At 37.3% G+C, this 17,481-nt stretch overlaps 1 protein-coding gene across 2 annotated transcripts in view; it reads left to right on the top strand.

Moving 5' to 3' along the window:
* Positions 1–17,481, top strand: part of LOC149839352 (pre-mRNA-splicing factor ATP-dependent RNA helicase DEAH1-like) — a 105,354-nt gene that overhangs the window by 62,436 nt on the left and 25,437 nt on the right. For both annotated transcript variants that reach the window (XM_090002487.1, XM_090002489.1), the window contains exons 12-18: positions 3,773–3,852; positions 4,002–4,069; positions 4,213–4,270; positions 6,344–6,401; positions 6,521–6,586; positions 7,573–7,641; positions 8,941–9,030. In XM_090002487.1, the coding sequence (XP_089858613.1) occupies positions 3,773–3,852; positions 4,002–4,069; positions 4,213–4,270; positions 6,344–6,401; positions 6,521–6,586; positions 7,573–7,641; positions 8,941–9,030 (489 nt within the window). The remainder of the gene's footprint in view (positions 1–3,772; positions 3,853–4,001; positions 4,070–4,212; positions 4,271–6,343; positions 6,402–6,520; positions 6,587–7,572; positions 7,642–8,940; positions 9,031–17,481) is intronic.

Here is a 17,481-nt window from a genome sequence, read left to right as displayed (position 1 = left end):
GGTGCAGCGCCTCGCTACGCCTCAACGCTTTTCACAACACTACGTTCGGGTAAGGGTTTGAGTCCAAAACTGAAAGGACTGGTCCAGGGGTTCTAGGGTCACCTAGGAACGTGTAAGGGTCTCATATGGGGCCTACACAGAGAGAAAAGGTGCAGACGATCATGGGTTACCAGTTTAGGAAAATCAGGTATTTTATGTACTCGACATGATGCGATTTTGGATTTCAGGTTTAGGAAAGTTACTAAAAGTCATTCCAAGACTATGGTGATAAGGCCTGGGTTTTCAAGGGCCTTTAAAACGCTTGATGCATTGGTTGCAGAAGACTGCAGGGGCGGTTGGAGATGCAGAGAGTGTGGATGGTGAGCGGAGGTAGGTGATGGCGCACCGATGCGAGGGGAGGCTTTCCGCCCAAGTGTACAAAGGCTATTGCGGAGGGGGCTTTGTGTGAGCGGGCGGACGTGCACGCGACGATAGGGTAGCCGCCTTACGGTGCGATGCACCTCCTGGGTGTGCGCAGGGATGCAGGCAATGTGGCCCCTGATACTATGTTGCCGAGGGATCTGCGGCCTCAGCGATGCAGGCGAATGCGCGCGGGGGAGAAGGCGTTGTGCGCGCGAGAGCCTGTTGGCACTAGGAGAAACTCTTCGTGCGGTGCACTCCTTGCACGCGCGCGAAGGGCTAATACAGCGACATGGGCATCACCGGGGTGAGTGTGGCAGTGAGCAGGCGTGCGTGCTCCCCCCTGGCGTGAGGGGTTGCAGTCTCCTGCAGATGGCCGCTGCGGTGCTTCACCGAACGGGGAAAAGGAGAGGCGGGGCACCCGTGTCGCACCCGTCCAAACAATGGAAGGAACTCCGGGGTCAAGATCCATGTGATCGTCGGCCGACCAGAGGAGGACCACGCCTCAGGCTGCCCACCGTAGGAGGTGGATTCTTCCCAAGGCTTGCGCCGGTTGGGGCTAAAGAAAGAAGAGGGAGAAGGGAACCTTCAAAGGGGATTTCTATTCCAATTTTTCAATGCCTTCCCTGTTACAAAAAGGGGCTCTTATAGCCCATTAGAAAATGCGCCTCCTTATGAGGCTGAATACAAAAAGGAGTAACCCGTTAGGGTTGCTCATCCCCTGCCATCCCTGCAGGTTGCTGAACACAGGCGCCCAGGACTGGGCGCCTGTTTGCCAAAAATGGCCCCTGTCGCGCATTTGCCGCAGGGGCCCGCCCTGCTACTTCAATGTGGTGCACCTGCGCACGCTACCCTGCCGAGACAGGGGTGGTCTGCTGAGAGCCTCCTGCAATCGCAGGTCCTGTCAACTGGAAACCCCCTGCTTACTCCTCCCTTGTCCCCGACAGGGGGCAGAGTCAAGGCTTGCCTGATAGTGACATGCGCGCATGGCCGGTTAGGCCAATGCGTGCAGCTGCAACCACAGTCCGTCTTGTGGGAGCGTATCAATGGAGAGGCTATAGGGGGTACCTTGGAGGTTTGTAGCAAGCTTGGATGGAGTTCTCTACATTCTGGAACTTGGACACACGATCTGCAACACAAAGATGCAGCTCGGCTCCCCAAAGAGGTAGAAACGCATGGTCTGGGGTACTGCTGGGGCTCGGGCTCCTGAGGAGGGTTGAATGCTAGCTCTTGGGGGTCTGGATCACACGTGAACTAGGGAGGTTCAGAGAAAGATAAAGGAGATAGAGAGAGTCGTGAGAGAAGAGAGAGACATAGAGAGAAGAAGACGACCAGAGAGGGAGAGAGGGGAACAACTAGAGAAAGAGTTCTCAGAAAACCTCAATATAGTTCAATGCTCAAAAGGGGTTTTCCAGACCTCTATTTATAACATGAAGATATGGAGTGAAGTTTTAATTCATAAGCCACAAAAGAATCCTACTTTGAAACATAAACTAGACTACAAGGATTCTAGAGTCCTACTCCTGTCAAGACTCCTATTTTAATTAAAAGTCCTTAGTTAAGAAAAAAAACTTAATTAGGCTCTTCCTAATTAACTTCAGAAACATCTAGAGAGGAGGGGACATCTCACACTGATCCTCTAATTAGACTCCCTCCCATGTGGGCCCCGTTAGGTGTCTTTCCTTAGTTCTGACATGGATATGTGTCAAGGTCTCGTTCCTTCGGGTATAGACATTTGTCCATTGACTTTTTTCACATATGAAGATGACACATCAGCTGCCACATCACTCTGTTGGGCCCCACCTTGACCTGGGAAGCCATCTTTCATTGTCTTCCCATATTTCATTGTTGAAGTGGCGTCAGGATCCTGGAGCTCTGATCTAGGACCATAACATCAACATATCAATGAACACTTTCGTTCTTTTTTTTTTGAACAAATCAAACACAAAATCATACCTTACAAAAGGGTATTTTGGACTTTAACCGATTTCTCTTTTTTGAACCACCCAACAACCAACACCTTTAAGAGCATTTTGGTCTTTTGACCAGTTTCCCTTTCACTGAACAACCTTGAGAGTCCAAAACACAGTCTGTCATTCACGAAAAGGTCCTTATATAGAATTAGAAGCACTCTTAGCTTCTCTCATCTTTTAATACAAGACTATTTTTGTTTTCCTATGAAAGGTCCACAACACTTTACACTTAATGTATAACAGTATAAGACTCTATTATCACTTATTACATTGGATTTGTGATTCAAATAATAATTTATAATATTTATAAATAAACAAGCTACACATTTATAAAATTTAATAGTTTAAATATGAACCATATTTGTTGCATTGCTGTTGAAAAAAATCTGATCATATAATCCATAAATAAGTTGGGTTAGGTCGAACCTATCAATTTATATCAATATTAGAATATTATCAGAGATTATATTGTGAACTTGGTGACACTATTTCATTCAGGTGCACATAAAGTCATAAAACATAATAAAACTATATATATATATATATATATATATATATACATAAGTGTCCTCGTGTCCCTATTTTAAAATTTTTCTCAAACCCGCGACCCTCTTTCGAATCTTGTATCCTTTTCTGTCCGTCTTTGTGTTATAGGTTTAAGATAAGCTAGTACTATGCAGTATCCCATTCTTTTCACTGTTAAAGTATGCATGTATTTTTAGTGTTGTATTAGTAAAGTCAAAGTAGTCATGTTGTAAAGATCAAATCAGACCAGATTTTCATTTTAGCATAAGATGGATCTATTCTTATTGTTAAGGGTATTTTAGTCATGAAAAGTGTAATAAGGGGATCGACCCCTATATGCTGTGTCTCTTCTTTTTGAGCTAATGAAATCCCTCTTTATACTCTCCTTGTGTTCCTCCTCTTGTGCCTTGATGCCATATCTTGATACTCACAACTTCCCTTGATTCCATTGGAATATTTTCATCTGCACCTTTGGGTAGTTTAATTCCGTGTATCCATTGGAAGAGATAAGCTCAAATGGGTTGATGTTGCTAGAGGTATCCAATTATGCAAAACTAGTCTCTACAACAAAATCTCAAGTCAGCATACTTTGTTAACTTCCCATTTCTATATTCATTTCAAGTAGACTGGTTTTCTGTGTTTGAACAAAATTGTGTACACTTTTTAATGGATTGATATTTGTGGAATATCTGAATAATCTTATAACCAATTCATTGTACTTGTAACTTGAAAATGTTCATTCTTTAGGATGATAATAGCTTACTGAAGCTGCTCTTCTGCTGTTGCCTCACTTGTTTCTTATTTGTACTTTTAGTTATGTTTGTTGGCCTATCATTTGACAGTAAGTTACTGAGGTTATTATTTCTGAAGGGCAGTATAAGATGCCTGATGCTTATGATGTTGACGGTGGTGTAAATCAAGAGAAGAGATTCGCTGTGGCACTGCAGCGTTACAGGTCAGTTTATTAATGTATCTAAATGTCAGTTCTCTTCATGCTGTCTCATTCTTATGGTTCTCATGAAATTGTAAGTAATCCTTTTTTTATGCAACACGATCATCATTTCCTTAGTGGCCTTTGTAGTTATCTGGTTCTCATTTGAGCAGAGATTCTACTACTGGAGAGAAGATGAACCCATTTGCAGAACAGGAAGCATGGGAGGAGCATCAAATAGGTAAAATTTCAATTTTGGTCATGACCTTTTATGTGATCTATAGATTTTACCATGTTAATATCAAAATGGTCTTACTATATTAGCATTAAAGATACAGAGTTGGTTAAATAATATTTTTATTTTACTTCATTAATTTCTTGCAGGAAAAGCAACTCTAAAATTTGGGTCGTTAGACAGGAAGAAACAGACGGAGGATTACGAGTAAGAAGTTATCATCTGGCACTTAGACTGATTCTGTCCATCCTTTTAAGCACTATTTAGTAACTATAACGTCTATGGCTGCAGTGGTATAATATATTTGAATGAGGATATGAATATTGCAAATGCATAAATATATTGACATGAAATGATCTGATTCATCTGCATCTCGTAATTAGCAGTCCTGGTGTTGTGTTAATAATTCGAGTCTCAGGATCTAAGTATCTCATTCCATTAGGTGGTGTCTGATGGCCAGACACATTTGTCCAAGACTGACTCATCCTTGAAGAGTGTGTCCTGGACAGAAGAGAGAGACACACCTATGTGTGACGTTTTGTCTCAGGACTCTCACCAGAGTGGGATGCAATGGACTGTTATGTCCAATTTTGATGGGACAGAATTGTTGGGTGTTTGATAGTGCCATGGGGCCTGCATGATTTGGGGTGCAACAGTTCCCCACAGGCTGTTGCATCCCCCCAATCAAACGCCTTCCTAGGGCCCACTTGGTTGTAGAATTTTCTAGCCAGGACTCTTGAGGATCGTAGTATTCTCCAACATCCCATGTTTGCTGCATTCCAGGATTCACCACTTTTGGGATTCTTGAGTTCGTGGAGGCCTGCACTAGGGCTGGCTGGGTTTATACCCATCTTGGTTGCGGCCGATGAGTACCGTCTTCTTAATATTGCTAGTGCATAAATAATATATATATATATATATATTATATTACATGGGTAAATATGTGGTACTAATGAAGGTCTGGAACAGGGTTACCGGAAGCTTCTTAGGTAGGTGAGAAGCATGCTTTCCGGAAACTCGCTTCGGAAACTTGATACTCCTTGCTTCCGAAACTTCATGGGAATCTCGATTCCCCCACGCTTCTTCTATGCTTCTCACACACATGGTCTATGCTTTCTATATGCTTTTCTCACGTTTCTTTTCATGTTTTTTCTCTCATGCTTCCACTCACTTCCCATGTACTCTCTAAATTGGTAACCATCATTGTTAGATTTTAACAAAAAACTAACTCTTTTACTGAAAAATCATGAAATATAAGAATAATGAATTTTATTTTAGTTTTTATTTGCTTCTTGTTCGATTCCTATTCGGTTACCATATTGCTTCATTTTTTATTCCTATTTCGCTTTCAAATTGATACTTCGCTTCCTTCGTATAAATTTTAAAATGTCTCACTTCTCGCTTCCGCTTCCTAGTTTGACAACCTTGGTCTGGGACTATTCAGTAGAAATCACCTATTTTCATCATTTTTTTGTAGGTCAGACCACACAGATAGATGTTTTTCTTAGTAGCAAATGGACTATTGAATTATATGCCTATGAAATGTACACAAGATTTTCAAGGGCTTCAGAAATCAATGGGCCACAATATATTATAATTCCACAACTCAAAAAATCGTAATCTTGCATTGGGGAAATATGGTCCAAGGTCTGATCCCTAGAAAACAAGACATGCTGAACACATCTACATGGGTCAGATATGAGTCAATACAGCTTGCATGTATGATTTCCAGCTGAATAGTTCATTACCTTCATCAGTACTGAATATTTACTCCACACACACACACACATAACAAATGGGAGATTTGTGCAGTGAGAGCAATCAAAATTTCATAATTAAAAATGAGCATAAATTGAGGTTTTCCTAGCGCCCTTGGGCAAGCTTCAGCCATCATTTAAGAGGAAATATATGTTTTTTTTTTTTATATTTACATGGAGAAACTGCCTCCAGGATCAGAGACCTAGCCGCTGGCTCTGCCTGCTGTACTTACAAGTTACAATCACTGTCCTGGCAGTGTAAAACTCCATGGGCTTACCCCTTGCCCCCAGGGAGCCATGAAATATATGTTGTCCATTGTCTATATTCGATGTTCTATCTCAACTTTTTTGTCCTATCCATAGAGGTTGAAGGTTCTATGAATATATAGACCAGGTTTTGTTCAAGAGGATAGATGTGGCCTACCTCTATAAGTTGCAGTATTGTCCATCATTCTTGGCATTGACTCATTTTATATAATTCTTGTCAGATGCAGCTGTAATGTAATATCCTTAATTGTGTTAGGTATGTTTTCGAGGATCAGATTGAGTTCATCAAGTCATCTGTTCTGGATGGTGTCAAGGTGATTCCAGATGATGTTTATTCAATGTGTTACACAAGCTTTTTTTATACTCCTTACTGTGATTGCTTGGATAAATTGCCTAATTTGCTTCTTTTTATGAACTTTTTCCTAAAATACAGTATGAAGATCAATTACCCATGGAGACTGAGTCTTCAAGTGCCAAAACTATGCTACAGAAACTGCAGGTGCGGTGCTTTTGGAATATCACGTCAAATGGAAACCTTCTGTTATGGCCTCAGCCCCAACCTAAACCCTAAGTTTTTTTAGCCGGACATCTTAAAACTTCAGTTACTATGTATATAAGTGGACATGGTTACATGCATGGATGCACCCATGCATATGCATGTATATGTGTGTCACAGTCAGATAAATAACATCTTGAAAAATATCATGATATTGTTTCAATGCATTTAAAAGCAATTTTAAATTTCAATTATGGTGTTATTTTCCATATAGTGTTTTTTTTTGAAGAAAAATTGGTAGGCATGAAAAAATATTGAAGTTGTGATGATCTTCTATTTCTACTTGTTATGTAATTTAAGTATGATCCGTAATCTTTTGATTTTTTTTATGAAATTTTCCTCATAAGTTTTGTTATTTTGATTTTCTATGATGCAACAACATATAAAGCAAATTTTGTGAAGTCATGAGAGAATATTTAGCATTGGGCAAGATGACCTCTTGGGTTGATCTTCTGTTTCTTTTTTTCCTTCTTCAAATTCAAGTGTTATAAAAAGGTACTCATTTCCTTCAATCCTTTTTTAAGCAGTACTACTTTTTGTTTTGCAAAGAAAAAAATGTAACCTATTTTCAATTTGTAAATATATGCATATCTTTGGCCATTTTATTGTTGAACTTGATAAAATTTTAATGTCAAATCTTATTTATCGATCTGAGTACTAGAGTCCATCAGTATGGCTTGGTAGATGGAACTTTCTTTTTTAAGAATGCAATGTTTTCCTGAGAGTTGCACCTCAAACCCACCACCCCAAACCCACCCAATGCCCCTTAGAAAAGAAAAAGAAGAAGAAAAATGCCATGAGAAACTGCCTTGCTGAGAAATCGGCAAGATAAATGGTAACCATGACTCATGCACACGTATATTATCAGATCATCTACTTTTTTGTTCATTATTTGATTTCAGCTATTTATTCCTGTACTTTGTGCATAGGATGAGAGAAAGACTTTGCCTATCTATCCTTATCGAGAGGAGTTACTTCAGGCTGTTAATGATCATCAGGTCTGTGAAGTTCTTTTTACTTTTTGTTTTATTGAGAATTGCTTTATCTTATGACAAAATGTGCTGTTTTTCTATTAATGGTAATACTTTAGATTCATATAGATGGTTAGGGAATCTTCTGGGGCAACATTTCGCTTCAAACTTTGCATGATACAAAGTCTGATAAAATTGATCTGTGGCTGTGATCATTAACTGGTGTAATGATGAATATGTTAGTCAGGATCAATGCACTGTCTGTAATCCATTATGAGCCACAAGAATGCATTAACCTTACAGTTTTCCCACAATCCTGAAATATATAAAGCAAACTTTCGTGACAACCATTTATCTGCAATTGAAGCATAAATTAGTTACACTGATGGATGCTCCAGAGGCTAATCCTCTTGTTCTTAACTTTGTATTTCCATATACTTCCTGTCCATACCTTGCACATACTTCTACTCCTACTCCTAGTCATTATGGCTTTTACTGTTGGTCAACGTCACTTTCATGTGATGGTTGTATAGAAATACTATTGAAGTCATTCCTTGACAAGTTCCTGCCCCACTAGGTTTCTACTTTTGTGTTTAATGAGGTTGATTTGTGCCTCTAGCTTCATCTGGCTCATTCCACAAACTCAAGCAGGCCGTTGTAGTAGTTAATTATAAGCCATTGATGAGTGGCTTGACTTATTCCTTAATCCTGTTTCCAACAGTATTCATGGATCTAGAGTTTTTCATATTTAAGATTATTAGGGTAAGATATCTCTTTGTTCATATGCCTCAGCAATGTCCAGGATGTTATTCCATGTGCCATGATTGTGTAAATGTATTGTCTTGTCAAGAGTTTGGTGGATCTTTAAGAAGTTTGACAGGATATCAACATTCAAAACCTAAAATGTGCACAAAATCATAAAAGGAACCATTGATACTTCACCTGCCATTAAGAGAATAATAGTCGTTGGCATCCATGTAAACATGCATGAGCTGTAGAACAAGTGTGTGTGTGTGCGCGCGCGCACGCACACTTGCACATTGAACAGGCACCAATTTGCTAGATATAGTTCAAAGTTCTGTGTTGTGCCAACTCTTATGATATCCAGACCTGTTTAACCTTTTCCTTCTGCTACGTCATCTGTCATGTCCTTGTTAACCTTATGAATTTATATATCCATTATCTTTGATTTTCTTTGGAATGTACAAGTCAATTACAACTAAACAGGGCAAGCCTTCATAATGATGATTCTGTATCATGTTTCTACCATTTTCTAGAAAGCAGAATTTCCGTAATGTTTCCATTTGCAATCTTTGCTGCTTTCAGGTTCTTGTAATTGTGGGAGAGACAGGTTCAGGGAAGACTACTCAGATCCCTCAATACCTTCATGAAGCTGGTTACACAAAAAAAGGAAAGGTACTATTCGGTTAATGCTGTTAGATATAATGTTTGCAAATTTTACAAGTTAGTGCCTGCTTCTTTTCTTTGACTTTAAGGTAGTGTTTAATATTTTCCCTTTTTTGTTTTCATCTGCTTATATTTATCTTAATTGAAAATATCCTGTAATGGAGTCTGTTGCAAAATGTGAGATTATAATTGTTAAAGTGTATATACATACAATGTATGTATACGTTTATACATATGTGTATATATTTTTGTAAACTTTTTATTTTTATTTTGTATTTATTTTTTTGTTCTTTTGACTAATCTTTGACTAGCTGTTGGCTTGGACTAGCTCCAACGACTCTTTTGGGCTCTCCATTGTGTATATAAAAGGGGGTGAACCCTCTCAATTTTTGTAGTACTTATTGCATTTTATGTGATCAATAAAATATTATTTTTTGATATTTAAGCCTTCTTTGTGTGTATCCCCTTTGTGGAATTTGTGAGTGTATCTGTAAAGACCACTTTTGTGCTTGTCCGATTTTGGTTTTGCTTATGATCGAAGGCTCCTTGGTTCTTCTCATGGTATCAGAGCTACGCACTCTTGGAACTTGAAGATAGTATTGTTCGTTGGTTCGTGAGATTGTGTTCTTCTCGCACTCTTGTTGGTGGTTGCAATTTAAGCTTACTTGCTCATTGATGATCACATTCAAGTGTTCGTGTGATTGTGTATTGCTCTTTTGAAGATTGGCTTGGTTCGTTGGTTCGAAGTGCTTGTTGATCCTATTCAAGTTCTTGGTGCGGTGCTCGTGCTCTTGTTCATTCTCTACATCTTTTTCTCTTTCTTAGCTCTTCTCTTTCTCCCTCTCTCTCTCTCTTTTCCCTTGTAAGAATGAATGACAAAAAAAGTGTCACCATCATGCCCATTAAACTCAACGATGTAAACTATGTAATTAGGTCTTCTATTATGAAGCACCATATATGAAAAAAAATGTTGTGGGGATTAGTAGATGGATCTGACCTGAAGCTTAAACTAGTTCTCACTAAGATGGAGAACGAGAAAGAAGTTCCTCTTTTCGCTGGTAAAAAAACTAAGGCTATGGCTAATTATGAGAAAAAATGAAAAGAATAGAGAATGAAACATGCCAAGATTATGTCTTGGCTCATCAATAGTATAGATATCAAAAAATGCTCTAGCCTTGCCAAATTTGATCATGCCAACAATGTTCGGAAATATCTTAAAAACATCTATTCCTTTAAAGATATTGCGCACGTGTGTAACCTACAAAACAAAGTTCGAACCATGACTCAAGACAACAAAAACATTAAGGAATATTACAACGAGTTATCGAAGCTTTGGAAAGAGTTGGCTCTTCTTGAACCAAAGTGACATTCCTTAGAAGATATTGAATTCTGCTAAAAGCAAATTGATGTGGAATTTTTTTTATCAACTTGTGAATAGATTAAGGGCCGATTTGATGGATTCAAATCGGCCCTTTGGCATAGAGGAAAGGTTCTCTCTATTGTTAATACAATATAAGAACTAAGTACGAAAGAAAATAGATTGAAGATTTTTTTTGAAAAACGATAAAGAATCTGTGTTGGCCATCTCTAGGCCTGAGATTCTATACTCGTACTTATGGACCACCTCACTTTGGGAGACAAGAAAATAAATATGACAACAAAATAAATATTATTTGTCATTATTGTCATAAACCGAAACATATTAAACCTGTGTCCTAAGCCAAGAAGCGAGAAAAATAATTATATGTAAAAGAAAGTGGCTATGGTTGAATTGCTTCAAGAGACTAAGGACAACTCTCAAGACTTATCCATTGAAATAGCCAAGTCTTTCTCTCAATTGGTATAAGCTCTCCAACCTCTTCTTAGAGGACCGTTTTCTTCAACTGGAGTTGCGTTCTCATCCTACTCCAACTCCAGTAAGCTTCCTTGGCTCCTTGATTTTGGTGCATCTTTTCATATGACATTAAATCATGATATTTTATTTGAATGCCATATCAACTCAAGTGTATCAAATGTTTCTCTTGAAATCAAAGGAACAAGACATTTTGAAAAAAATCTTTCAAACACAAATTTTTTTATTTCAAAAAATAGATATATTCTCATATTAAATTTAAACGTTCTATCTTTTTCTCAAATATCCTATTATGGTTGTAATATCTCATTCTCTTCAAATGAATATTGGGTGCAGAATCGCAAGTTAGAGAAACTAATTGGGCAAGACCATACAGAAGGAGGTCTATTATATTAGATTTTTTGGTGATACCCAAAGATACTTTTTGTTGTAATGTCCAAAAATTAGATTTAGATTTATGGCATAAAAGATTAGGACATTCAAATGCATCCAAAATTCAATATTTTCAAGATTGAAAAAGTTTTATAATATTAATGACGTGAAGATTGTGTTCTTGGAAAAATGATGAGATTACCATTTAATGATAGGATGTTTATTTCATTTAGACCACTTGAGTTAGTTTATTCGGATGTTTGGGATCCAACACTAAATATGGCAAAAGGTGGATATGCATCTTATGTAATATTTGTGGATGATTTCACTAGATATACTTGGATTTAGTTCGTTAATTATAAATCTGAAGTTTTTTCTTATTTTCAAAACTTTTATAAGTTGGTTAAAAATAGATTTAATAATGACATTTCCATATTTTGTAATGATTCCGGGGGAGAGTTTTTTGTCTAATGAATTTAAAAATTATAACTTACATGGCGTCACACATTAAAGATCTTACCCACACACCACAACAAAATGACTTAGATGAAGGAAAACAAACGCCAAAAGCTTGTAAGTGTAGAAACTTCAAGAACATTGATAGTCATGATCTTATAAATAGAATGACATCCTCGTCTTTACAAAATATATCTTCGATTGAAAAGTTTTTTGAACTCACTCCCAATTATTCTAGATTAAGAGTTTTTTGTTGCAAATGGTTTGTTTTAACTAATAAAAATGACAAATTTTCACCTTGATCCATTTCTTGTGCTTTCTTTGATTATGCTAACAACCAAAAGGGATACAAGTGCTATAATTCTAAGAATGAAAAAATTATATATTTTAAGAAATGTGACTTTTGAAAAAAGAAAACTTCTTTGATAATGAAAAATCTAAGGATGTAACTAAGTATTCTTTTTTGCTTGATCTTGTCTCAAAATAAGTTACTGATGATTGTGTTTATGATCTTGAGAATGTTAATGAGTCAAGACACATAGTATCTCTTGAAGAACAATTTCATGATAATCAAACTTGTGTGCAATACTCTAGAGGTGGGAATAAAAAACCTCCATGTGCATTCAAATTTTTTTCTAAATTTAAAAGTGAAGATGAACTTCAAAATAGATCTTCTAGAAGATCAAAACCACCATCGAAATTTGTATCCTATGACTCATTTTCTTCAAAATTCCAATCATGCATAGCCTTGATTCATTCCTATGTGGAACCTCCATCTTATGATAGAGCCAAAGAAAATTTTGAATGGGTTAAAGCCATGAAAATAGAATTAGAAGCATTAAAAAATGTTCAAACTTTGACTCTTTGAAACCTTCCACAAGGAAATAAACCCATAGGTTGTAGGTGGGTATATTAGGTAAAAACTAAGAGTGATGGAACTCTTGAGAGATATAAAGTTAGATTAGTTGGCAAAGGTTATTCACAAGAATATGACATAGATTATAAAGAAAATTTTGTCCTTGTTGCCCGCATGACCATCGTTAGAACCCTTATAACAATTGCTTCACTTAAAAATTGGTCCATATATCAAATGGATGTTAAAAACACTTTCCTCAATAAAAATCTTATAGAAGAAGTGTACATGGAGATACCCTCAGGTATGAGCATCCTCAAGGGGAAGGCTCTTCACTTACAAAAGGCATTATATGGTTTAAAACAAATGCCAAAAGCTTGGTATGATAAATTTAGTGAAGTTATGCTTGATATTGAATTTAGATCTTGTTTAACTGACACTGCTCTGTTTGTCAAGAAATCTGATGCAGGTACAATCATTTTACTCCTCTATGTGACAACATGATTATCATTGGAGGGGACAAACAGGGAGTTGAAAATATTAAAAAAAAATTGAAAATTAATTTTAAAATAACTGATTTGGGTTTTTTAAGATACTTCTTAGGGATAGAAGTTGCTTATTCTCTTAGAGAATACCTATTGTCTCAGTCTAAATTTGCTTATGAAATTATTCTTAGGTCTAAAATCACGAATGATAAAAGATTTGATACTTTTGAAGTCACAAATGTTAAAATGAAAATTGATGATGAGGAGCCTTTTGATGACCCCACACCCTATTGACAACTTATTAGAGCTCTCTCTTGTCAATTATCAGATTAGACATAGCACATGTTGTTCACACAACCCGTCAATTTCTGCATACTCTTATATTTGTTCATATGATGGTTGTTTTGTATATCATTAGATATCTTAAAAATTCCATTTCTAAAGGCCTGCTTATGTCTTCTTCATCTGCATTAGACTTACGTATACTGATGCAGATTTAGGAGGTAATCCCAACAATAGACACTCGACTACGGGTTTCTGTGTTTTCTTAGGTGAATATTTAATCTCGTGGCGATGCAAAAATAATAAAACATTTTTCTTTCTTCAACAAAAGTTGATTATCGGGCCATGACCACTATTACAGTAGGGATGGTATGGTTGAGAAAAGTGTTGGCTAATATGGGAATCCAAATTCAAAAAGCTTTAAAGATGTGCTATAACAATAAGAGTGCTATCTACATCGCCAACAACCGCACATTTCATGAGAGAACCAAGCACATTGAGATTGATTTTCATTATGAATGAGAGAAATATCTTCAAAGGCATCATTGATTTTACCTTATGTCACATCAAAATATCAATTGATAGATTTCTTCACCAAACCTCTCTCAGCTCTTAGATTTCACTTCTTTCATAGTAAACTTTTGGTTATCTCACCATAAGTTTGAGGAGTGTTTATATATATATATATATATATATATATATATATATATATATATATGGTAATGCTGTGGTGCTCCGGGACTACCTACTCTCACATACTAGAAATCATGGTTGTAGGTTGTATCTTCTCAATTAAACATTATGGATGTACCCAACATAGTTTATTTGATATGAATCATGCTTTAGATCATGTTTTGTTGGACATAAAAGTAGGATTATTTATATTATGAAATTTTGATACATTGTGAGCCATTGATTTTTAAAGGTCTTAAAAGACATACATATATGTTATAATCACATGATCCAAAACTTGTTTTCTACTAAATAATGCTTATAGATCATATCTATAGAGTCTGATCCACTAAAAAAGTTTAAGAAATCTGACAATCTAAAGCTTCCAGGAGCACCCTATCATTACCAATATATATGCATCTATATGTATACATACCTATGTATGTATATGTATTATATATGTATATACATATGTTTATATATGCATTATATGTATATATATTTTATAAACTTTTTCTTTTTATTTTGTATTTATTTTTTGTTCTTTTGACTAGCGTTGGGCTACCTCCAACGACTCTTTTGGGCTCTCTATTGTGTATATAAAAGGTGAACCCCTTCATTCTTTGTAATGCTTCTTGCATTTTATGTGTTAGATTTCACTAGGATCTATCACACGTGAAAGAGAGATGAAAGAGAAAGGAGCTGCGGCTGTCACGATTTCCAATAATGAAATCGTGACCTAAAACATGTATATATATCCTTCGTTTACTGTATGGGTCGGGTCTGATATATTATCCAGACCTGGAATACAAAATAACAAATATAAGTAAAAAATACATAGACAAATAGACTTTTTCACCCCCCTTCAAGTTGATCATGGTGTTGAACCATGAACAACTTGCCTTTAAGTGTCAAAAAACAATCCTTGGTCAAGTCTTTTGTGAATATGTCTGTAACTTGTCTTTCAGTGTTAACAAATTCGGGCTCGATCTCCTTTTCTTCAACCTTTTGTCTCACAAAATGTTGATCTATCTCAATGTGCTTGGTATGACTGTGATAAACCGGATGATGCCTGACCCATGTGACTTCAGCAGTAGCGACAACCATAGATATGTACTTAGCCTCAATACTTGATCTGGCAATGGCCTTTTGTTTTCTACTGCTCTAGGATACTAAGTTTCTTCTAATGAAGATGCAATATCTTGATGTAGACCTTCGATCATCTGAATCTCCTGCCCAGTCTGCATCACAATATACAGTAATCTCGTGCATGTCCTTGCCAGGTGGTTTTGGAGAATATATCAATCCATCCCCAACTCTTCCTTTCATATATCTGAGTATCTTTTTAACAACCTCCATGTGCCTAGTACGCAGTTCATGCATGAACAGGGACACCTGATTGACTGAATAAACAATATCAGGTCGAGTGAATGAGAGATATTGTAACATCCCTATTACACTGCGGTACTTGGTGGGATCCTCACACAAGTTTCCATCATGAGCACTCAGTTTTTGGTGAAGAATACTTGGAGTCCCTAGAGGTTTACAATCCTTTATACATGCTTTGGTTAGAACGTCCATCATATACTTGTGTTGGGTGAGAGTCAACCCATCAGCTCGACTATCAACTTCAACTCCAAGAAAATAACGCAGGGCACCAAGGTCTTTCATTTTGAATCTCTGACTCAGTAATTTCTTTACTTCTTTGATATGATTCTCAGAGTTTCCTGTGATGACAATATCATCAACATAAATTAGCAATAAGGTGATCACATTTTGCCCTCTAAAGATGAACAATGAGTGATCTAGCAGGGAGTGAGTAAAGCCATGCTTCTGAATCTCAAGAGACAAGCTATCAAACCAAGAGCGAGATGCTTGCTTTAGGCCATAGATAGCCCTTTTTAGTCTGCATACATTTGTCTTACAATCTTATTCATAGTATCCAGGTGGTTGCTCCATGTAAACTTCCTCATTCAAATCTCCATGCAAAAATGCATTCTTAACACCAAGCTGACTGAGTGTCCATCCGTGTTCAACCGCTAAAGAAAGAATGATTCAAATCGTTCACATTCTCACCACTGGACTAAAAGTCTCATCATAGTCTTGTCCTGCTTCTTGTGTGAAACCCTTTGCCACGAGTTTTGCCTTGTATCATTCAATGGTCTCATCTGGTTTGTATTTTATTTGTAGACCCATTTGCATCCTACCACATTTCTGTCAGGTGGTCTAGGAACAATTTCCCAGGTTCCACATTCATGCAAGGCTTGCATCTCATCATTCATGGCTTCTACCCGTTTCTTAGAAGTGACTGCCTGGTGGTACATAATAGGTTTATCTTCCTTGTTGAGAGCATTAAAAAAGAGTTGAAAATCCATGGAGAAATTGTTGTAGTTGACCCACCTATCAATAGGATGCTGCATGTGAATGGATCTCCTAACGTCAAGGGTGTGTGAGGAGGTAGGCTCAGCCTCTTGAGCCCGATTTAGGAGTCCTGAAGCAGCCGTTCTTTGTCTAGTGTAGGAAATGCCCTTATACCTTCCCGATTGCAATGGTGGTGTTGCTTCATAGTTCTGCGATTCCGATGTACCAACGATCTATCAGATTTTATATTTGATACATCGTCTACAGGAAACAAGGCGAGAGAGAGAGAGAGAGAGAGAGAGAGAGAGAGAGAGAGAGAGAGAGAGAGAGAGAGAGAGAGAGAGAAACCAATGGCTGGGGCGGCTCACGATACTCGACCTCCAAGCCCTAACCATTTAATATAAACAACAAATATACAACTATCCTTGTAATATCAGAGATATTACAAGGATGCCATTAATGATAGTAAAACATGTGTTGCATTAACATACCATGCGTATGGATCTGGATCCAGATCCATACGCAAGCTATATTTTAACACCCTCCCTCAAGTTGTACGTGATTTTGGATCATGTACAACTTGCTCTTCAATAGCCAAAATTGACGTCCTGTTAACCCCTTGGTAAACAAGTCTGCCACTTGATCTTCTGTTCGAACATGACGTAGTTCTATCTCCTTCATCTTGACTTTCTGCCGTATGAAATGTTGGTCAATCTCAATGTGCTTCGTTCTGCTATGCTGGATAGGATTACATGCAATGTTTATTGCGCTTTGATTATCACATAGAAGAAAAGATCGAATAATTGTCTCCCCAAGATCACTCAATAAGTGTCTAATCCATGTGGCTTCTGCCGTGCCTGCAGCCATCGATCTGTATTCAGCCTCTATACTCGATCGTGCCACTGCCTTTTGTTTTCTGCTGCTCCAGGACACTAAATTGTTTTCAATATATACACAATATCCAGAGACAGATCGTCTCTCATCTGGATCCCCTGCCCAATCTGCGTCTATATAAGTGATGAGTTCATGTCCTCTATGCAAATTATCGTTCTTGCGATAAACAAGTCCGTCTCCTATAGTTCCTTTTAAATAACGTAGAATGCGCTTCACAGCTTCCATATGACCCT

This window comes from Nuphar pumila, chromosome 4, assembly GCF_984573655.1.
Source record: "Nuphar pumila chromosome 4, dmNupPumi1.hap1.1, whole genome shotgun sequence".
Taxonomy (NCBI): Eukaryota; Viridiplantae; Streptophyta; class Magnoliopsida; order Nymphaeales; family Nymphaeaceae; genus Nuphar; species Nuphar pumila.
The sequence above is the reverse complement of the archived record's forward strand: the minus strand, read 5'-3'. Positions and strand labels throughout refer to the sequence as shown.